The sequence below is a fragment of the Lepus europaeus genome, chromosome 5, assembly GCF_033115175.1.
Source record: "Lepus europaeus isolate LE1 chromosome 5, mLepTim1.pri, whole genome shotgun sequence".
Lineage (NCBI taxonomy): Eukaryota > Metazoa > Chordata > Mammalia > Lagomorpha > Leporidae > Lepus > Lepus europaeus.
Window position 1 is genome coordinate 118,033,525 of NC_084831.1, and position 22,810 is coordinate 118,056,334.

The window sequence follows — 22,810 nt, forward strand, 5'->3', positions numbered from 1 at the left end:
CCTCTCTAATTTTAAATCCATAATTAAGATGAGGAATAAGCCAATTCTTCATTTCTAAACTGGCCACAGTAGTGGGAGACTAAGAATACTATCAAAAAATTTTAAACCTGAGACATAAAATCTATGACTCATTTTCACTGACTTAAATTCAAGAGATTTCTCTGTTGTCTCCACCATAGAGATTTTTGTTAAGATTTATTTATTTATTTATTTAAAGTCAGAGAGTGAGAGAGAGCACAAGAGAGATCTTCCATCTGCTGGTTCACTCCCCCAAGTGGCCACAATGGCCAGGGCTCAGCCAGGCATAGCCAGGAGCTTCATCCAGATCTCTCACATGGGTGGCAGGGGCCCAAGTACTTGGGCCATCTTCCAATGCTTTCCCCAGTCCATTAGCAGGGAGCTGGATCTGAAGTGGAGCAGCTGGGATTCAAATAGGCTTTCATATGTTGGCATTGCAGACTCTGGCTTCACCCACTAGGCTGGGCCCTAACTTAGAGAATACTGTATATTGGTACTGAAAGTTATGCGTGGGGCTGGTATTGTGGGGCAGCAGGTTAAACCTCTGCCTGTGACACCAGCATCCCACAACGGAACGCTGCTTCAAGTCCTGGCTGCCCTAGTTCTAATCCCGCTCTCTGCGAACGCACCTGGGGAAGCAGCAGCAGATGGCTCAAGCCCTACACCCACGTGGAGACCCAGATGGAGTTTCAGGCCCCTGACTTTGGCCTGGCTCAGACCCAGCTGTTGTGGCCATTTGGGGAGTGAACCAGGGATGGATGATCTCTCTCTCCATTCCCTAGCACTGTACCTTACAAGTAAATAAAACAAATCTTAAAAAAAAATTATGCTTGCCTAGAGTTCTATGATGGCGAGTTAATAGGTAGAACAATAATTTGGGTTTAAAATCCCCAGGAGGGAAGATCGGAGTATTTAGAAGGGGTGGAGGTGGGGAGGGATGTAGGAACCTGGCAGGCATGAGCTTCCTTAATACAGTGGAAACATTTTTCTTGACTTCATTTTGTTTCATTTCACCTTCCCACTAGAGAAAAAACTTTATTTTACATTATTTTCAGTTCTTCCAACAATGTATTTTTGTACATGACTGTCGTTATTGTGTTCCTTAGGTATTTAGAAACCTGGCAGTAAGAGTGAAAACCCACTACCTAGTTATGTTTGCACTGATAGCTCAAAAGTATTTTAACACTAACCATGAATTCCTAATCTTCACTCAAAATACTGCTTCCCATCCAGTGTAGAGCAGGGAAAACAGGCAGTGAGGAACAGTCACATCGGGTCAGCAGGGCTAGAGGGAGTTGGCAGCAACTCTGACTACTCCTTCCTCTTGACTGTTCACCTTCTGTACAAATACAACCAAAGAAACCATTACTCCTCCCTGATGACGGGGAGACTGCGTTACCAGCACCTGGGCTTCTCTCTTAGCTGGTCTTGTGTGGTCTCGCTTACGTGCTGCAATGCCCTCTGGGCGAGATCAGGCTTGGGTGAGAACTGGAACTGTACAAGTAGGTAAAAAAGGGAAAAATACGGATAGGGAGGTGTGAGCATCTTTAGAAGGAAGAAAAACTGGTCATCTGGCATTCTTTCAGTTAGGTTCTTTTATGTGGGGGAGGCCAGGTGTGCTAGAATAGTTTTGCACGCCCACTGGGATGGCAAATCAAATACGGAGGCTGAAGTACCCTCACTACATGAACTTACTTTTCTACAAACCAGACAGCAGGGCTGGCTCATTCCTTCAGTTCGTGTTTCTTAACATGCCTGGCTTCCATGAAAAGTGAGCTGTGAGTTACAGCCGTCTTAGGAGCCTGCTTGAAGGGAGACAGGGTTAAGGGGAGGTTATTTCCAGTTGTGAGAGCTCAGCCATCTCCCAAGGGCACTTTCCTAAGCTCTAAGCAGGGAGAAGGATCTGCCAGTTTCACTTCTGTAGCATTTCCCCCACCCCCACCTGCTGCACCCTTTCTTGTGGTTTAGGAACTGTAGGGGGCGATAAAGACAAAGTTCCCAGGAACTCGATTCCTCCTCTGACCTGGTCATTCTAGAGGAGGTTGGTTCTGGCAGTGGAGGACTCCAGCTGACCTTTTGGCTATGGAAGTGTTAGGTAGGAAGTCATATATGAGCTTATGTGCGTGTAACAGGTCTAAAGAGAAGACATTTATGTCCAGCATATGCATCTGCATCTCAAAGTCATCTTGATAATGTTTCAGGGGTAGCCAGGTATTCGCATCCTGCCCTACCCCCTTCTACCTGATAACCTGCCAGGTGGAGGTCCCCACCCCTTCTGCCTGACAATCTTCCACAATCTCCCAGATACAACCCAGTAGCTGTATTTCAAACACCTTGCTCCGGATCCCCATTCTCTAGGGGTTCCTCCTCTGAACCCAGGATGGCGCCAGCTAGCCTTCCTCTGGTCTGATACCTTCATGGGAAAACTCAGATAGGAGCTTCTTAATATTTACAGCCATAAAATCCTTTGTTTCAGGAGGAAATGTGTGAAGACAGAGACCCATCTCCTTAAAAACCCCGGCCTAAATATAGACCGGGCACTCTCTCTCAGGTCCTGTCTGGAGAGGTGCCCATCCGTTCTTGCAGATGTCCCTGCCCTAATAAACTTTGCTACTTTTTACTTCCCACAACAACACCCCATGTTTTAGTCCACTAACTGCAGCTTCCTTTGCTGCCACGTACTTCTTCAAATGCACACTACTGAAAATTCCCAACTTAGCGTACACCACTTCTCTGGGTGCCTCCCTCCCACAGGGGGGATATACTTTGTCTGTGGGACTCTTGCTTACCAATGCTTACCTTCTAACTGGACAGGGCTCTGTACCCTGGCCTATGTCCTGTCTACTATATCTATTGCTAATGCTTCAGCCCCCATACCGATTCCCTTACACACTACTTCTCGACTCTCCAAGAGGATTCCCCCTCAGATCCCCATCCTGGTAGGGATCAGCACGGTGGCTGGAGTGGCAGGAGTTGCTACAGGCACAACAGGGGCAGTATCAGCAAACAACATGTATACTAGCTTCTCCTCCAAACTGGCTGGTCTTAACACCCAGATAGCAGCATCTCTCTTCACTCTCCAAAATCAGATCAACTCTTTGGCTGCAGTTGTTCTCCAAAACAGACGAGCGTTGGACATGCTAACTGCCGCTCAGGGAGGTGTCTGTGCCATGCTCCAGGAAGAATGTTGTTTCTGGGTCAATCAGACTGGACAGGTACAAACCCAAATTCGTATTTTCCTGGACAAAGCCAAGCACCTCCAGGAACAGGCCAAGCAGGGCTGGGATTTCTGGCCTGACATCTGGTCATGGAAATCTTGGCTATTTCCTCTCCTTAGCCAAATAACTTCTGTAATCTTGCTGCTTTTCTTTGGACCGTGTGTTTTTAATGCCCTTGTTCATTTTGTCTCTAACAGAATAAAAGCTGTCGAACTCCAAATGGTCATCAGACAAGGCTTCCAGCCCATTCCATTGGACGAACTGAGCAGACCTCTGGACCGAGCAGGACAGTCTTTCCAAGGCCACTGTTGCACACCATAAGACAGATGGCAAGAGGAGATACCCAAATCCTCTGCGACGCCCACATGCCAGCTTTGAAGAAGTTACAGAAAACGGAACTCCACCCATAATCCCAAAGAAGAATTTTGAGTATTTGCCTCTTGAGGGGGGAATGTTAGGTAGGAAGTTAGATATGAGCTTATGTGTGTGTAACAGGCCTAAAGAGAAGACTATGTCCAGCATATGCATCTGCATCTCAAAGTCATCCTGATAATGTTTCAGGGGCAGCCAAGTATTCGCATCCTGCCCTGCCCCCTTCTACCTGATAACTTGCCAGGTGGGGGGTCCCCACCCCTTCTGCCTGACAAATCTTTCACAATCTCCCAGATGCAGCCCAGTATCTGTATTTCAAACACCCTGCTCCGGATCCTGATTCTCTAGGGGGTCCTGCTCACCCTTCCTCCTGATACCTTCAAGGGAAAACTCAGAGAGGAGGAAATGTACCTTCAAGGGAAAACTCAGAGGAGCTTCTTAACATTAACATCCATAAAATCCTTTGTTTCAGGAGGAGATGTGTGAAGACAAAGACCCATCTCCTTAAAAACCCCCGGCCTCAACTGGACTGTGCACTCAGCCCTCTGCCTCTCTGCTGAGCCATCTGCCTGGCCTGGTCAGGTGCAGTCTCTCTACTCAACCATGTAACCTCGCTCCCCACCCCTTCCAGTCCCAGCAACTGGGCACTATCAGGTCCTGTCTGGAGAGGTGCCCATCTGTTCTTACGGATGTCCCTACCCTAATAAACTTTGCTACTTTTTACTTTCCACTACTCTGTCTCACGCCTGAATTCTTTCTTGCACAAAGACAAGAACCCTAGAAGGAAATCTAGGTAGGGTGATACAGGCTATCCCTAAGTTATGAGGTTGAAACAGTAAACTGTTGATGTTCAATCATCCCACACTTCAAAAACGGCAATTTCACATGGTTCAGCCTAAACGTCTCATCGGGGAAAGAAAACCAAGAAAGGAAGCCCAAAGAATCTACTGCCTGGGGCTGGTGCTGTGGTGTAGCCGGCTAAGCCTCTGCCTGCAGTGCGGGCATCCCGTAAGAGCGCTGGTTTGTTTCCTGGCTGCTCCGCTTCCAATTCAGCCCTCTGTTTGTGGCCTAAGAAAGCAGTGGAAGATCGCTTAAGTGTGTTCTTGGGCCCCTGCACCCACGTGGAAGAGCCAGGAGCTGATAACCCAGCTCTGGCTATTGCAGCCACTTGGGGAGTGAACCAGCAGATGGAAGACCTCTCTCTGTAACTCTACCTCTGAAATAAATAAAAAATAAAAAAAGAGACACTTAAAGAAAATAATCTAGTGCCTACATTAGCAAACAGAATGTTTTCCAGAATATTAATCTTCCAATTAATTTTTAGTCTTGTCTGAGGCTCTTCTGTGGGCTGAAATATGTTCCTTCCAAAAGGATAGGATGATGTCTTTATTTCCAGGACCTTGTAATGTGACCATATTTGGAAACAGGGTCTTTACACAGGTAGTCGAGGTCATTCAGATAGACTGCACAATATGACTGGTGTTCTTCTAAGAAGGAGAACTCTGGACACAGAGGCAGATATGCACCAAGGAAAGACAATGTCAAGTCACACAGACTGTCACACAAGATGCCAGATTGCAGTGATATTATCTACAAACCAAGGCATGCCTGCGGCTATCCCAGCTGGGAGAGAATGGAACAGATCCTCCTCCAGCACCTTCAGAGGGAGCACAGCCTTGTTAAGTCCTTGATTTTGATCTGGCTTTCATAATTATGGAGTTTTTGTTGGTGTAAGCCATCCTGTGTAGGGTACTTTGTTACAGAGCACTTCCACTGATGAGAGACTATATAGATGGGGAGATAGGACAGCACAGCCTATGTTAAGAATGGCAGTTTTTTTTTTTTTTTAAAGATTTATCTGAAAGAGTTACACGGAGAGAGAAGGAGAGACAGAGGTCTTCCATCTGCTGGTTCACTCCCCAGTTAGCCACAAATGATGGAGCTGTGCCAGGAACCAGAGCTTCTTCCGGGTCTCTCACATGGGGGCAGGGGTCCAAGGACTGGATCGGAACTGTTAGGTAGGAAGTCAGAAATTTAGTCTATGTGTGTGTGAAACAGGCCTGAAGATCAGCACCTACTGTGGAAGCTCCAGAAGCCCAGCATTTTGTACTTCAAAGTCCTGCCCAGACCTTGATAACCTCCCAGGTGGTCCCAGCCCGTCCCCAAGGAAAGCTCCCAGGAATTCTCTCTCCTCAGGACCAAAGGGGTTACCTGACCTGATAACATGGGGCAATAAAACCTTCACAGATACCCTAATGGTAACCCCTTTGCCCAGGCCCAGGAAATCTGGGGAGGAATTTGCTAATTTTCACCCAACAAACCCTTCTGCGAGGACTTGGCCATCCTTTGTCCTGGAGGAGAAGGTGAAGTGGGTAAACGGACTCCCTTAAAAACCTAGGGAGTCCAAACAGTCTGCCGCTCACCTCTCTGCCTCTCTGCCGAGCGGTCCACCTGGCCTGCCCAGGTGCATTCTCACCATTCAACCATGTAACCTTGCTCTCCCACAGTCTGAGTGACTGGGCACAGTCTCTGTCCCTATTCCCAATTAAGCCTTATCACTTCGCTCTGTCTCATGCCTGAACTCTTTATTGTGTGAAGACAAGAACCCCATGGCTTCCATGGCCTTTCCTCTGGTGACAGAACTGGCGCCCATATGGGATGCTGGCACTGCAGGATTACCTGCTACGTCACAATGCTGGCCCTGAATGGCAGTAGTTTAATTCCTAGAAACCCGGAGAACAGACTTGAGGCATCCATGTCTATAGGAACTGTTTCCTACTCTGGCCAAAAGGACTTGTTCAGATAACCAAAGCCAGCTTTGTAGCTTTCAACGTGTGTGCATATGCCATACTCACTGCACTCCCATATATTTGCTCCTTCATTTGGTTTTCTAGCATTTCCAAATTGTTGTAAAAGTTTCAATACAATCCTTTCTTCAGTCTGCGGTGGGGCAGATGTCCCTCTTGCACAGCTTCGAGGAGCCCGCACACATCTCAGCAGTCTTTCTGGTGGAAAGTGAGCTCCTCCTGTCATATTCAGAAGTCTGTTCAGGAAGGCCAGTGTTGGCAGGCTTCCTCCTGGGGGTTCAGCAGAGGGTGAGCAGGCAAGAGTGGGGGCATCAGTTTCATCTGAAAGAGGGAAGGCCTGATGCACAAAAGTGTGGAATTCACCAAGAAGATTTTTTTAAAAAAGATTTATTTATTTGAAAGGCAGAGTTACAGAGAGAGGCAGAGGCAGAGAGAGTCTTCCATCCGCTGGTTCACTTTCCAAATGGCTGCAACAGACGGAGCTGGGCTGATCTGCAGCCAGGATCCAGGAGCTTCTTCCGTGTCTCATATGTGGGTGCAAAGGTCCAGGACTTGGGCCATCTTCTGCTGCTTTCCCAGGCCATAGCAGGGAGCTGGGTTGGAAGTGGAGCATCCAGGACTTGAATCGGTGCCCATAAAGGATGTTGACACTGCAGGCAGCAGCTCTACCTTCTATGCCACAATGCCAGCCCCCACCAGAAGATTTTTTATTTCAGGCTTTGTTAGGATCCAGCTTTATAAATAAGCCTAAGCAAACAAAATAACATAAGATTATGAGTCAGGTGGCCTCAGTCTGGTGGAGCACTCCAAATACACACAAAGGGGGCTTTAAATTCATATCTGTGTCTTCAGTCTATCTTCCCACTCTTGTTCCGGGCACATTAAGAATCAATGCTTGACTGTCACATAGTGTATTACTCCCCCTAGGGGAGGAGACCAGGACCAGGCAACCAGATCCTCTACTTGGCCATTTCACGGTTCATTAATTAGCACTTCCATTAGAGATAGCAGGGAAATGAAAAGGAGTAAAACGACAACCAAGCCATCTGGTACCTTTGTGATACTAAAATTACTACAGTCAGGAATGGATTCAAATTATTCACGATATCCCTCCTGTTCCTTTTATTCTTCATTCCTGCAACAGCAGGTATTTAAGGGAAAAATGAATTTCTTAAACAAGACACAAAAAGCATTAACCACAAAGGGAAAAATATCTAACAAATGTAACTATATTAACATTAAAAATTTTATTCATAAAAGAGACCTTAAAAAAGAAGCTGCACTGGCAGGAGATATGTGCGACTTACACTCCAGCAAAAGGATTAGTCTGATATAGGATGCAGAAAGAACTCCTATAAATCAGTAAGAAAATGAGAAGTAGAAAAAGCTGAACAAACTGGAATTTCACACAATGCAAAATAAATGTAGACAGTAAACATGCAAATAAGTACTCAATCTGACAAGTTATCAGGGAAATGTAAATCAAGACCACACTGAGATACCATTTCATAGGGAAAAGAAAAAAGCTTGATTTTACTAATTGCTAGAGAAGACAGGGGTCAAAGACTCTTATATCTTGCTGATGGGAGTGGAATTTGGTACAGTTTTAGAAAATAATTGGACATACTTCTTTTTTTTAAAGATTTATTTATTTATTTGAAAGAGTTACAGAGGCAGAGGCAGAAAGAGAGAGATGTCTTCCATCCGCTGGTTCACTCCCCAAATGGCCGCGACGGCCAGAGCTGGGCCAATCCAAAGCCAGGAGCCTAGAGCTTCTTCCTGGTCTCCTACGTGGATGTAGGGGCCCCAGGACTGGGGCCGTCCTCTGCTGCTTTCCCAGACCATAGCAGAGAGCTGGATCTGAAGTGGAGCAGCCGTGACTCGAATCGGCACCCAGATGGGATGCCAGCACTGCAGGCAGCGGCTTTACCTGCTACACCACAGCTCTGACCCCACTGGACATCCTTCTTTAAAGTCGACACTCACATATCCTGCAGCCTAGAAACTCTGCTCCTAAGAATACGCCAAGCTCTCACCCATGTGTACCACCGAGAGACATGAACAAGGAAGTATACGGCAGCCCATTCACAGCAGTGAGCGGCCTGTCGTATGAAGAAGTTACACTGACTGTGGTATTGTCACACAAGCAGCATTACACAAGTGTAAATGAGCAAACTACACAGCCAGCAGCATGGATGCACTTCAGTCACATAAAGTGAGTGAAAAATGAAGCCCCAGAAAAGCATCTGTATCCCTTTTCTACAAAGCTAAAAAAGAAACTGAACAATGTGTTCCCTATACATACTTAGATTCTTGATAAGACAAAAACTGAAAATGAAAAGGTACGAGAGAATCCAAAACACAGGGCCACAGTTGTGCTGCAGCAGGTTAAGCTGCCACTTGGGACAGTGGCATCCCATACTGGAACGCTGCATCTGATCCAGCTTCCTGCTAGTGCACCCAGGAAGGCAGTGGATGATGGCCCAAGTACTTGGGGCCCTACCATGTGGGATACCCAGATGGAGTTCCTACCTACTGTTTTCTGCCTGGCCCAGCCCTGATATTTAGAGAGTGAGCCTGTTGGAAGATCTCTCATAATCTCTCTCTCTGTGGATCTCTGTCTTTCCCTCTCTGTCACTCTGCTTTCCAAATAAGTAAATAAATCTAAAAATCCTCCCACATCTCTGTTTCTCTCTCTCTCTCTGTAACTCTGCCTTTAAAAAAAAAATCTTAAAAGAATCCCTCCACAAAATGGTTACCTCTAAGGAGGTAGTTAGGATGTGAATGATAACTAGGCAGGGATAAAATATTTTTAAGATTCTAGTTTTGGGGCTGGCGCTATAGTGTAGCAGGTAAAGCTGCCACCTGCGGAGCTGGCATCCTATATGGGCACCAGTTCGAGTCCCAGCTGCACCACTTCTGATCCAGCTCTCTGCTATGGCCTGGGAAAGCAGTGGAAGATGGCCCAAGGGCCCTGCACCCATGTGGGAGACCTGGAAGAAGCTCCTGGTTCCTGGCTTTGGATCTGTGCAGCTCTGGCCATTGTGGCCAACTGGGGAGTGAACCAGCAGATAGAAGACCTCTCTCTCTCTGCCTCTCCTCCTTCTTCTCCACCCCCACCCCCCTTTTTAAAAAGATTTTATGGGGCTGGCGCTGTGGTGTATTGGGTAAAGCTGCTGCCTGAGGGCCAGCATCCCATATGGGCGCCAGTTTGAGTCCCAACTGCTCCATTACCTATCCAGCTCTCTTCTATGGCCTGGGAAAGCAGTAAAAGATGGAACCAACTCCCTGGGCCCCTGCACCCACGTGGGAGACCTGGAAAAAGCTCCTGGCTTTGGATCAGCCCAGTTCTAGCCATTTTTAAAAAAAAGACTTTATTTATTTATTTGAGAGGTAGAATTACAGATAGTGAGAGGGAGAGACAGAAAGGTCTTCTTTCCATTGGTTCACTCCCCAGTTGGCTGCAATGGCCGAAGCTGTGCTGATCTGAAGCTAGGAGCCAGGCGCTTCTTCCCAGTCTCAGGGGTCCAAGGACTTGGGCCATCTTCTACTGCTTTCCCAGGCCATAGCAGGGAGCTGGATCAGAAGTGGAGTAGCCAGGACTCAAACTGGCGCCCATATGGGATGCAGGCACCGCAGGCAGAGGATTAACCTACTGTGCCACAGTGCTGGCCCCTGCCTCTCTTTTTCTCTGTATTTAACTCTTTCAAATAAGTAAATAAATCTTTTTTTTTTTTTTCTTTTTTGACAGGCAGAGTGGACAGTGAGAGAGAGAGACAGAGAGAAAGGTCTTCCTTTTGCCGTTGGTTCACCCCCCAGTGGCCACTGTGGCCGGTGCACTGTGGCAGGCGCACCGCGCTTATCCGAAGCCAGGAGCCAGGTGCTTCTCCTGGTCTCCTATGGGGGTGTAGGGCCCAAGCACTTGGGCCATCCTCCACTGCACTCCGGGGCCATAGCAGAGAGCTGGCCTGGAAGAGGGGCAACCGGGACAGAATCCGGTGCCCCGACCAGGACTAGAACCCGGTGTGCTGGTGCCGCAAGGTGGAGGATTAGCCTAGCGAGCCGCGGCGCCGGCCTGTAAATAAATCTTAACAAAAAAGATTCTAGCTTTTATTTGATGGTAGGTCCCAGGGTATTTGTTTGCCATTAATTTTTTTTTTTAAGATTTTATTTATTTATTTGACAGAGTTACAGAGAGAAAGGTCTTCTGTTGGCTCACTCCCTAAATGGCCGCAACGGCTGGAGTTGTGCTGATCTGAAGCCAGAAGCCAGGTGCTTCTTCCGGGTCTCCTATGCAGGTGCAGGGGCCCAAGCACTTGGGCCATCTTCTACTGCTATCCTAGGCCATAGCAGAGAGCTGGACTGGAAGAGGAGCAACCGGGACTAGAATCGGCACTCATATGGGATGCTGGCGCTGCAGGTGGAGGATTAACTTGGAGCCCCACGGCACCGGCCTCTTGCCATTAAATTTTAAAGATAATTATACTAGAGTCAGCATTTCACCTAGCTGGGTGAATGCCCTCATCTGATTGCATGGGTTCAATTCCTGGCGTTGGCTCTTGGCTCCAGCTTCCTGGTACTGCAGATCCTGGGAGGTGGCAGTGATGGCTCAAGTAGTTTGGTCCTGGGGTCAGTGTTGTGGCATAGCAGATAAAGCCGCAGCCTGTGACTCCAGCATCCCATATGGACACCAGTTTGTGTCCTGGCTGCTCCACTTTGGATCCAGCTCCCTGCTAAAGGCCTGGCTAAAGCAGCTGAAGATGGCAAATGTTTGGGCCTCTGCCACTCACGTGGGAAATCTGGATGAAGCTCCTGGCTCCTGCCTTCGGCCTGGCCCAGCCCCGGCTACTGTAGTTATCTGGGGAGTGAAATGATGCATGGAAGATATCCATCTCTCCCTCCTTCTCTCTCTCTCTCTGTAACTCAATTCACCTCCCTGCTAATGCACCTCAGAAGGTTGCAGAAGATGGCCCAAGTGCTTGAGCCCCAGCCATCCACATGGGAAACCAGGATGGAGTTCCAGGTTCCTGGCTTTGGCCTGGCCCAGCTACAGTCATTGTGGCCCTTTGGGGAATGAATTAGGGGACAGAAGATCTCTGTCTCTCCCTCTCTCTGTAACTATGCCTTTCAAATAAATAAATAAATCTTGAACAAAACATGTATGTCCAACGTATCCAGTTCCTAACATCTGCAACTCCCTTCTCCAACAGTGTAAATCTGGCTTCTGTCACTGCTGCCAGCTGAACACACTTAACCCTCAACCTGTGTGGACTCTGACGCCCAGGCCACTCTGCATGGAACACCCTGCGATTGACCACTCCTCCGTGAGACATCTTCCTCACTCCACTCAGGCTGACTCTGCTGAGCCACTGTAGTCACCTCTCCTCATCACTGGGCCTACCCACCTGATTCTACCTAATGGCTTTTGGAAAAAATTACTCAGGAAGAAAGTAATGATGAAAGGAAAAGAGGAAGGAAATGGGAAGAGAATGGGGTGAAATTCTCTATTTTTTTCTACACTAATGATAACATTCTCTATTTACTGTCATTCATCTTGCATTCCATTCATATCTTAATGAGAGCTCCACATCAAAGTTCCCTCTTATTCATGGCAATACAATATTTTTCATGCCATTTCATACCCAATATAGTTTACGCACAGACTAGTTTTTTACTCATTCTTCTATTCATAGGTACCTACATTTTGACAATCTTTTTTTTCCAAATAATATTGAAACACAATTATTGGAACTCTATAGTGATACTTTCATTATGCACCTGTTAGTACATCCATGGGATAAACGGGCTAAAGGGTATAGAACTTTGCAATTTCAGTAGATTTTGGCAAGTACACTTTTACCAGAAATGTACAAGGGGTTTTCAAAGTGTTCATGGAAATGAGTATTATGAAAAACTATATATAGGTTTCAAAATTTTTTTGCATCAAGATAAACTTATCTTTTAATCCCATTTATTCATGAACTTTTTGAAGTACCCTTGCATAAAAATACCTTTAACTTGTTCTTGTGAGTGACAGGGATTTGAGAATTTCTGGGCATGTGTGAATTATAAACCAAAGCAAAGCAAAACAAAACAAAACAAAAACCCCAAACCAAACACAAACAAAACTCTAATGCAACCCAAATCAAAAAGAGAGAGAGTGGTGGCTTCTTACTCGTGGCCTCTGAGTAAAGCGTCTTCTCATCAACACTCCGAATATCACAGGAAATAAAATATTTCCTTCCTTCAATTTTATCAATTTGGCTGTTTATCACAACAACAGAACAAAGGGGGATAGGTCTGTAGAAATAAAAAAAAGGAAAAATAACATTTTGTCAGGATAATGTATCTATCAAGATGATCAAGTACATGGCCAAGGGTGGAAATTTATGATATCTGATAGCAATTAGCACAGGTTTCCCAAAGGTGACTGTAACCACTAGTCTTAGGTTAGCAATTAGACTGCCTTAAGGGCTCCAACACTGTGAGCTCTCATGCTCCTTTCCCCACGCCTCACTGCTCTGGGCATACACTCCTAGGTTGCCATTCTGGGCCTGGTTCAAAGAGATCACCAGGGATTCAGAGATGATTCTTTGTGGAGATTCAGAGGAAGTCTAAAGGGAGTTGAAATCCTTTAGAGAAGTAAAAACGAGAGACAGTCTCATTTCCTTTGTCCAATCCCCTTTAGAGAACTGTCATTGGAAAGGCATCTAATAATAACAAATTGCTGGTAACAGTTTGCTGTTCCAAGCCAGAGCTATCCAACAGAACTTTCTGTGTGATATAAATATACCTTATCTGAGTTGTCTGTCCAAGATGGTAGCCACATGTGGGCATTCCGCATTGGAAAAACAGCTACTGTGAATGAGAAATGGAATCCTTAACTTTAGTTAATTAATTTTAACCTAAGAATAGTGGTTACAGTCACCTTTGGGAAACCTGGAGGTACAGCACCATAATGAAAAAGATAACACCTGAAAGTGAGGTTTCAGTTAGCAGAAATAGGAGGTAGAGCATAGAAATGCATGTCTTGCCTCTGCAGTACCACTATGTGGACAAAGGAATTCTCTAGATGGAAAAGAAGTTATCAGCATGGCAGAGATTCCTAATGGCAGCCTTGAACATCTGTACCCAGCCACATCTCATTTCCCCATCACACTGGCCAATGTTTCCTTTTTTTCTTAAGCTACGTGAGTTAAGCATTCTATCCTTCACAACAGAAAGCCCCTGATTAGTAGAGAAGCTAAGAGAAAGGATCTCAGGAAATACATAATAATAAAGCAATTATGTTTATACAGTATAATTTTTAAATGTAACTAATATTTTGGCACAAATTAGCTTGGTGGGCACAGACAATAGGCTTTAGATAATTTATCTTCATCCAGCTTTGCCAGATAATCTAATTAGATTTATGGTATACTAATATGCTGCAATGTGAGATTCAAATCCACACCAGTCTGACTGAAAGTCCTGCTTCCCATTTGCATGTGAGCTTGTTACGCTTGTCACATGACTTAGGTGAGGTGGGTAAATTCATATCTTCCCGGGATAGAGCTCAATGCACACTGAAACAGTGGTGCTGGAGACTATCACCGCCATCACCATCACTGAGGAGATGCATCTGTTGGAGGAACTATTGAATAAAGAGAAATAACTTGTAGAAGCGATTTGGAGATTGATTTTGCTGTGAAATCATAAAAGTAATGAGAACTCAAAAGTATCAACTGAATTCCTAGTAAAAACACAGGATAGGATTTAATTGTGCATTTCAGAGGGAAAAGCTTCCAGAATGTGAAACCCAGTGACTGGAAAGTAAAGTTTCAGTGTCACCAGACTGTTAAATGATCTGAGCTTCTAGAAAAGAAAAACAGAATAAAAAGCCACCTAAACTCGAAAAAGCAAACAAAAAAATTAGCCTAAGGATTGCCCCATTTTTCCTTTTCTCTTGAAGAAAACTAATGAGTGTAGCTTTTAAAGGTTTGCTTTAAATCTTTGTGGTAGAGTAATACTTGGCGGATAACTTCAGTGTCATCCACCCATCCACCCACGAGAACTCACATTTGACTCCTTCATGCTCGCGCCATTCAGGCAGCAGTGAAACCTCTGTATACCCACACGATGGAGTAATTAGAGCAGGAAAACGAGAGAAAGAAATACCATTCCACAGCTCCTCAGTTTCTAAATAGATGGACAGCAAAGGTTTGCAGCTTTACCAGCCTAGCTTCTATGAGGGTAATTTCTTCAGCTCTATATTTCTTGTGTTTAAACAGACCTTTAACTTACTCATGGAAATGTTTTTGTTTTTAAACAATCACACTTTGATTTCTAAAAGTTCTATGAGGTTCCATGGCAAATTTGTTGCTTTTTATGATTCCATCATTTTTTTCCTTTAGGTACATGCTATGGGAGCTACTAGTTTTGAAGATGGAATGTCTTTCAGCTTTTCCTGTCTGCCACATTGCACGAAGAGGTCTAATCCAGAACTTCCTGCCTGATATCTCCTGAATGGGTTACAGAGATGGAGACACTGAACCTTTCAGCTGGCTAATCAATACTATGAGCCACTGTGTTAATCGTAATGTCATAAATAATGCAAACCATTAGACATATGTAAAGATGACAACTTTCCCCTTTACCTGAATTAACTTTTTTTTTTTTTTTAATTTGTTTATTTGAAAGGCACAGTGACAGGGAGAGACAGAGAGAGTGGGGGAGGGGGGAGAGTGAGACACAGACAGTGAGAGATCCTCCATGTGCTTCCCAAATGGTCACAACTGGGGTTTGGCTAGACCAAAGCCAGAGGCCAAGACTTAAGTTCTAGAGCCATCACCTGCTGCTTCCCAGGTAAATTAGCAGGAAGCTGGAAGGGAAGCAGAGTACCTGGGTGCTCCGATATGGGATACAGGTGTCCCAAGTAGCAGCTTAATCCACTGTGCCATAATGCTTCCCTTGACCTGCCCCAAATTAATCTTTAAAATCAATATAATTGCTATCAAAATCAGATTCTCTTTCTGGGTATATTTTGAAAAATTCATCCCAACATTCATCTGGTTCATTCAAGTGAACCATCAGATGTGGCTGATGAGACACAAATAATCTAAAAGGAGGTGCCATGACAGTCTGCATGAGAAGTTAAAAATCTAAGGCAGAAGAAAAGTATCTGAACATAATAAAGGCCATTCATTAAACCCTACAGCTAACCTCACTCTCAGTGGTGATGACTGAAAACTTCTCCTTTAAGATCAGGAACTAGACAAGGATGCCTGCTTTTGTCTCTTTTATTCAACAGGAAGTCATAGCCAGGACAATTAGGAAAAAAAAAAAAAAGAAATAATAAGTATCCAAATTGGAAAGGAAGAAGGCAAATGATCTGTCTACAGATGACATGATTTTATATGTAGAAAGCCCTAATGATTCCACAAAATCTACTAGAACTAATAAGTGAACTCAGCAAAGTTACAGGATATAAAATCAACACACAAAAATCAGTTGCATTTCAATACAGTAGTAAAGAACAATCCAAAAAGGATGTTAAGAAAACAATTTCATTAACAATAGCATTAAAAAGAATAAGACACTTAAGAATAAAAATAAAGATGCAAAGGTCTTGTATATTGAACACAAAAGAAAACACAGATATAAAGATATACCATGTTCATGGATTGGAAGATAATATAATTAAAAACCCATAGTACTATATGTACACCATGGGATACTAAATAGCAGTAAAAAAAAAAAAAATGAAGTCCAGTCATTTATAACAAAATGGATGAAACTGGAAACCATCATACTTATTGAGACAAGCCAGTCCCAAAGGGACAAATTCTATGTCTTCTGACCTGTGATAACTAACAGAGCACCTTAAAGACAACATGTAGAAACAAAATGGACACTTTGAGAAGCCTCTTAACTAGATTCTGGATTTTTCACTAAAGAAACCTATGAATTATTGAATTGGAATCCTCATGGGGAGGAAGGTCCAGGTCTTCCCATTCTGCCATTTTCTAACATCATTCCTGACTTCTTTTAAGGAAACTTCCTTAGGAGTACTAAACAATACATCCATTTCATCTCATTAGTAATAAAGCAGATTGAGAAATATGGTCTCTTTAACTGATGACATTATCACTTCAAATAAATTCAAATAAGTACAGCCAAAGACACACTAATACATCCAAATTTATAAATTATACAATATAGATGTTTTAAATACTGAAGTACTAAAACCATAATCAAATTTTACTAATCAGCAAATAGAATAACAAGCCTAATATGTGACCTTTTACTAAATGTCTCAAATGCAAAATTATCTTAATTATAGAAGTTACTATTTCACCTATACTTTACCTATTGAAATTTTTTTTTATCCTGGATTTGATTAATAACTTCATGGGCAAACCCAACAGAATGTTATTCAGCCTTAAAAGGAAATCTTACAGTATGAGATGACAAGGACAAACACTGAAGGCATGTTAAGTGATACAAGCCAGTCACAGGACAAACATGGCAAGACTCTACTTATAGGAACTATCAAAAACAGTCAAAGTCATAGAATCAGAGTAGAATGGTAGCTACCAGAGGCTGAGGAGTGGGTATGAAGGGAAAATGGGATATTGGTAATCAGTGGGCACAAAGTTTCAATTCTACAAGATGAGTAAGTTCTGGAGATCTGCTGCGCAAATTATAATGTTGACAATATTGTCTTATATATCGACTGCTTAAGAGGCTAAATCTCATGTTAAATGTTCTTACCATAACAAAATAAAATTTGAAAAAGAAGAGAAGAGCTCTTTTTCTCCCCTTTCTTAATCCTGCTGTTAAGGACATATGATGGCTCTTGATGCCATTCTGGACTTTGAAAAGATGAGAGAAGATGTCTGCATCTCTAGGAACCACAGAGCTGGAGCTGCTATACCAGACCAGGAAGCCTTCTTTCATATGATAAACTTCTACCTGACTCATGTTATTTTTATTTTGAAGTCACTATCACTGGCAGCTGGGGAGGAAAGTAGCTGCCTTGCAAGTCTGTGTGTGTGTAAAGCATGAGGAACAGAGGGAAATATCCTGGGGGAAAAGAAGGTAATTGATGCTGTCTAATCTCTTTCAGGTAGACCTCCAGGTAAATAAGTTGGGGGTTGGGGAAATATGAACACTGGCTAACTACTTTTGTGAATAAATTTTTATCGGAACAGAGCTACATCCATTTGTTTATGGATTGTCTATGGCTGCTTTTGTACTTTAATGGCAGAGTTGAGGTAGATGTGCCAGAAATCATTTAGCCAACAAAGCATAAAATATTTACAGAAATAGTTTGCTTATCCCTAAAATAAATTAGTGATATTTTCTAGGGGAACGAGTCTTTTTCTATAGAATGAGACGGAATATGTTTCACAAAGGATTGCTTATAGTAAATGATCTATGAAGCATGCTCCTAAACTCATGCTGTGCAAGCCAAATACCTCTCAGAAGTATAAAATGGAGATGTCTATAACTTCAATGCTCCCTCCCACAATACCTCACGTGGAGACCTCATCTATTGAGCTCTCTGTTCTCAAATTCTAGTCTGCTCTTTTGCTCTTTCTCTAATCTTGTGCTGGTCTCCTCCATACTACTTTATTTATTGTGGGGCATAGCTGAATGGCTGAAAATTAAATAAGGTCATGCTAAGCTTGCTTTTGATGGGTCCCAAAGTCATCTTACTGCCCTTTTATTTCTCTGAGCCAAGTTATACAAAACGTGTAGTGGATGTCCATGCTCCACCAAATGCTGCTGGAACCATCTTTTCCAATTTTTTTTTTTTTTGGGGGGGGAGGGGGTTTTCTATGGCCTGCTTTGCTCAAACTCAGAAAGCCTTATAAGTGCCTGGGAAATTATGGTCCCCAGAAAGGCCCTTATCCTGTGACTAATATGTACAAGTATATGAAGACCCAGCTCTCTTGCCTGAGGTAAAGACAATTCCTGAATCTTACTCCTTTCTCTATGATCAGGCTGAAGCTACCCTTTCTGGGACTTTGATAATTCAACCTTGGTTGGCTGCATGCCTTTCTTGTCTTGCTTCTTCTACTTCCTTGCTAGTTTCTTCTGGGTGCACTTCCTTAATATTCTTTTATTTTTAAAAAAGATTTATTTATTTATTTAAGAGAAAGCATAAAAAACAGAGAGAGTGAGAGACACATAGAAAACAGACATATAGAAAACAGTCTTCCATCTGCTGGTTCACTTCCCAAATGGCTGCAAAAGCTGGACCTGGGCTGATCCGAAGCCAGTAGTCAGAAGCCAGGAGCTTCTGGGTCTCCCCCATGAATGCAGGAGCCCAAGGATTTGGGCCATCTTCCACTGTTTTTCCAGGCCATTAGCAGGGAGCTGGATTGAAGTGGAACAGCCAGGACTTGAACCCATGCCCATATGGAATGCTGGCACTGCAAGTGGAGGCTTAACCTACTACACCACAGCACTCGCCCCAATTCCTGAATATTCAATTGCATAGAAATATGAGGGCACTTCAAAAAGTGTGTAGAAAATCAAAATTGAAAGATAAGTTTATTTGGGTGCAAAAAACTTTGAAATCCAGGCAATTTTTTAATACTATACATTTTTCCAATGAACTTTTTGAAATCTCCTCAAATTTGTCTAAGATTTGCTACTGGGGAATCTGACTTATGATCCCTAAAGAAAAGTATACAATTACTATGAGTTTACCTTCTAAAATTGATGTTTAGATTGGCAGTCATGGCATATCCTCCAGTTAAAACTGCACATGTACCAGCTGTAATATCAATCATGGTTGCAATGGCACCTCCATGAACATATCTAGTTACAACAAGAGAAAAGAAATGTTTACAGTTCTGAAAACAATGAACCTCTTCAAAGGGAGAGATTATTCAAATATCTACATACAATTTAATTATAGAAAGGCCACTTAATCCATTTTCAGAGTATTTCATGTCAAATAATACCCATGTCCCCAATTTTATAGCATAATAGTCTTAAATATGTATAATAAAATCAGATTATAAGGCCAGCGCCGTGGCTCAATAGGCTAATCCTCCGCCTTGCGGCGCCGGCACACTGGGTTCTAGTCCCGGTTGGGGCGCCGGATTCTATCCCGGTTGCCCCTCTTCCAGGCCAGCTCTCTGCTATGGCCCGGGAAGGCAGTGGAGGATGGCCCAAGTGCTTGGGCCCTGCACCCGCATGGGAGACCAGGAGAAGCACCTGGCTCCTGGCTTCGGATCAGCACCATGCGCCGGCCGCAAGCGGCCATTGGAGAGTGAACCAACGGCAAAAGGAAGACCTTTCTCTCTATCTCTCTCTCTCTCACTATCCACTCTGCCTGTCAAAAAAAAAAAAAAAAAAATCAGATTATAATAAAATAGTAATCAGATTATAAGCATGCAAAAGCCAAAATGTAATCTTTTAAAAAAAGTTTATTATGTTTTTATTTTTAAAAGAGATTTATTCATTCATTTGAAAGGCAAAATTAGAGGGGCAGAGAATCTTCCATCCCTTGTTTCACTCTCCAAATGCTCACAATAGCCAGGGCTAGAACAGACCAAAGCCAGGAGCTCAGAACTCCATGTAAGTTTCCCATGTTGGGACCCAAGTACTTGGGACATCTTCTGCTGCCTTCCCAGGTGCATTCGCAGGAAGCTGGATTGGAAATAGAGTAGCTGGGACTTGAACTGACACTCCACTATGGGAGTGCCACAATGCCCACCCTTATTATATTTTTATTAAACAAACTACACATATTCATTGTTCAAAAATTTAGGAAATTCAGATAAGTATAAAAAAGGACAAAAAAAAAGAAGACCCATAATACTATCATGTAGTTACTGACAAACCACCATTCACATGTTATTGATATGCTTTCAAAATATACGTTATTGCCCCATGTCCTTTCATAACACATTGGAAACATCTTTCCATGTCAGCAGGTAGACATATATCTACATTATCATTTTAGTGCCCTCACTGTGGCCCATGGCTACACAGGTGTGCTTAGGGAGTCACACTCCCAGGCTCCGATTCTTACCCATGGTTTCCTTGCAGATGAGGACCTCCTTGGAAAACACAAACTACTCTTTTCTCAGCGTCATTATGGAACATCACATATTCGAAGCCCAGGCCTTCCTCAAGGCTTCTTGTGAAGATCTGGGCCTTTGGCGTTTGTTCTTCCACAAACTTTGTGTCTGCAGGGAAATTAGGTGGATGGGTACATGGGAAACAGGTATGAGAGAAACGCCTTGACAGAATTAAACACCTATACTCTGCACAAATCAGATGTCAATGGAACATTGATCAAAATGTCAACTGGGTACAAAATGGCAAGGAATGGGAGCATCTCAAAGAAACAGTATACAGGATCTTTGCCCTTGCAGAATTAACAACCTAACCAGGGATAAACATAAATGAAATCCAAAGTCCTTACCCATATGTAGATATCAGAAAATATAGTCTATAATGCTAACATAATAAATTGATAAGGTTTAGACAGAAACCCTTCATGGAATAAATGGGATTTAAAGAAAATGAATGTGGCCGGCGCCACGGCTCAATAGGCTAATCCTCCGCCTTGCGCCGGCACACCAGGTTCTAATCCCGGTCGGGGCGCTGGATTCTGTCTCAGTTGCCCCTCTTCCAGGCCAGCCTTCTGTTATGGCCCGGGAGTGCAGTGGAGGATGGCCCAAGTCCTTGAGCCCTGCACCCGCATGGGAGACCAGGAGAGGCACCTGGCTCCTGCCTTTGGATCAGTGCGATGCGCTGGCTGCAGTGTGCTGGCCGCAGCGGCCATTGGAGGGTGAACCAACGGCAAAAAGGAAGACCTTTCTCTCTGTCTCTCTCGCTCTCACTGTCCACTCTGCCTGTCAAAAATAAAAAAATAAAATTAAATTAAATTAAAAAAAAGAAAATGAATGTAATAGCAAGGAAAAGGTTTTCCTGGCAGACACGAATTTTACCTATCATTTACACTGAATCAGAAACAGGTCCAGTTCAGCCCAATATTCAATGTGATTGTGACCCAAACTGATAAAACAATTAGGGTTCATGAAATCAAGTTAATGAGTTTTAATGAGACTTTAAGAAGAAACAGAGGTAGGCACTGTAACTCAATGGGCTAATCCTCTGCCTGTGGTGTTGGTACCCTATATGGGTGCAGCTACGGCCGTTACGGCCATCTGGGGAGTGTACCAGCAGATAGAAGACTTCTTTCTCTCTGCCTCTCCTCTGCTCCTGCCTCTCTGTAACTCTGCTTTTCATATAAATAAATAAATTAAAAAAAAAAACAAAGAAACAGAAGGGGTTGGCATTGTGGCACAGTGGGTTAAGCTGCCACCTGCAACATCAGCATCACACATGGGCACTGGTTTGAGTCCCTGCTGATCCACTTCTAATCTAGCTCCCTCCTAATGCACCTGGGAAAGTAGTGGAATATGGCTCAAGTGCTTGAGTCTTTGCCACCCATGTGGGAGACCTGGATGGAGTTCCTGGCTCCTTGTTTCGACCTGGCCCAGCCCTGGCTGTTGCAGCTATTTGGGAAGTAAACCAGCAGATGGCAGATGGGAGACCTCTCTGTCATTCTGCCTCTCAAATAAATAAATAAATAACTCTTAAAAAAACAAACAAAAACAAAAACAAAACAGAATACTTCATACATGTCCTGTATAATACTAGTGCAGTTGCTCTTTTGTCCCATATAATTTTCTATATAATGAGGACATAAACCTCTAAGATCTCTTCCAGCTCTGACATCAGGATAAGATAAACATCAAATCCTTCTAATTTTTTACTTAGGAGTTCAAAATTTCTGGTCTGGATTATTAAACTTTGATGTTATCTCATAAAAATGAGAAAAATAACAATGGTAGTAAGTTTCCTATCTAGCTCCCTGGGAAGGCATTGGAAGATGGCCCAAGTGCTTGGGCTCCTGCCCCTACATGGGAGACCTGGATGGAGCTCGGCTCCTGGCTTTGGCCTGGACCAGTCTTGGTCATTGTGGCGATTTGGAGAGTGAACCAGCTCATGGAAAATCTTCTCTTGCCCCATTATTCTGCCTTTCAAATAAATTAATATATTTTTTAAAAAGATTTATTTATTTATTTGAAAGTCTATGTTAGAGAGAGAGGGAGCGACAGAGAGAGAAGAGTGAGAGACAGCTTCCATCTGCTGGTTCACTCCCCAGATGTCCGCAATGGCCAGGGCTGGGCCAGACTGAAATTAGGAGCCAAGAGCTTCATCCGGGTCTCTAGTGGCAGGGGCCCAAACACTTGGGCCATCTTCTGCTGTTTTTCCTTGGCCATTAGCACAGAGTTGGATTGGAAGCAGCTGGAACATGCATCAGTATCCATATGGGATGCCAGCTTCACAGGCAGAGGCTTAATCCACTCTGCCACAACA

The 22,810-nt window shown here is 43.7% G+C and overlaps 1 protein-coding gene across 2 annotated transcripts in view; it reads right to left on the minus strand.

Annotated features, from left to right (window-relative positions):
• Positions 1-6,821: 6,821 nt before the first annotated feature.
• The window catches only part of THEM4 (thioesterase superfamily member 4), a 28,956-nt gene continuing 12,967 nt past the window's right edge, over positions 6,822-22,810 (minus strand). The window contains exons 3-6 of one of the 2 annotated variants that reach the window (XM_062192273.1): positions 20,448-20,604; positions 19,115-19,225; positions 12,591-12,715; positions 6,822-7,162 (exon numbers count right to left, since the gene is read on the minus strand). In XM_062192273.1, coding sequence (XP_062048257.1) covers positions 7,128-7,162; positions 12,591-12,715; positions 19,115-19,225; positions 20,448-20,604 — 428 coding nt within the window. In that variant the 3' untranslated portion in view covers positions 6,822-7,127. The remainder of the gene's footprint in view (positions 7,163-12,590; positions 12,716-19,114; positions 19,226-20,447; positions 20,605-22,810) is intronic. The other variant, XM_062192274.1, reaches the window with a different exon arrangement.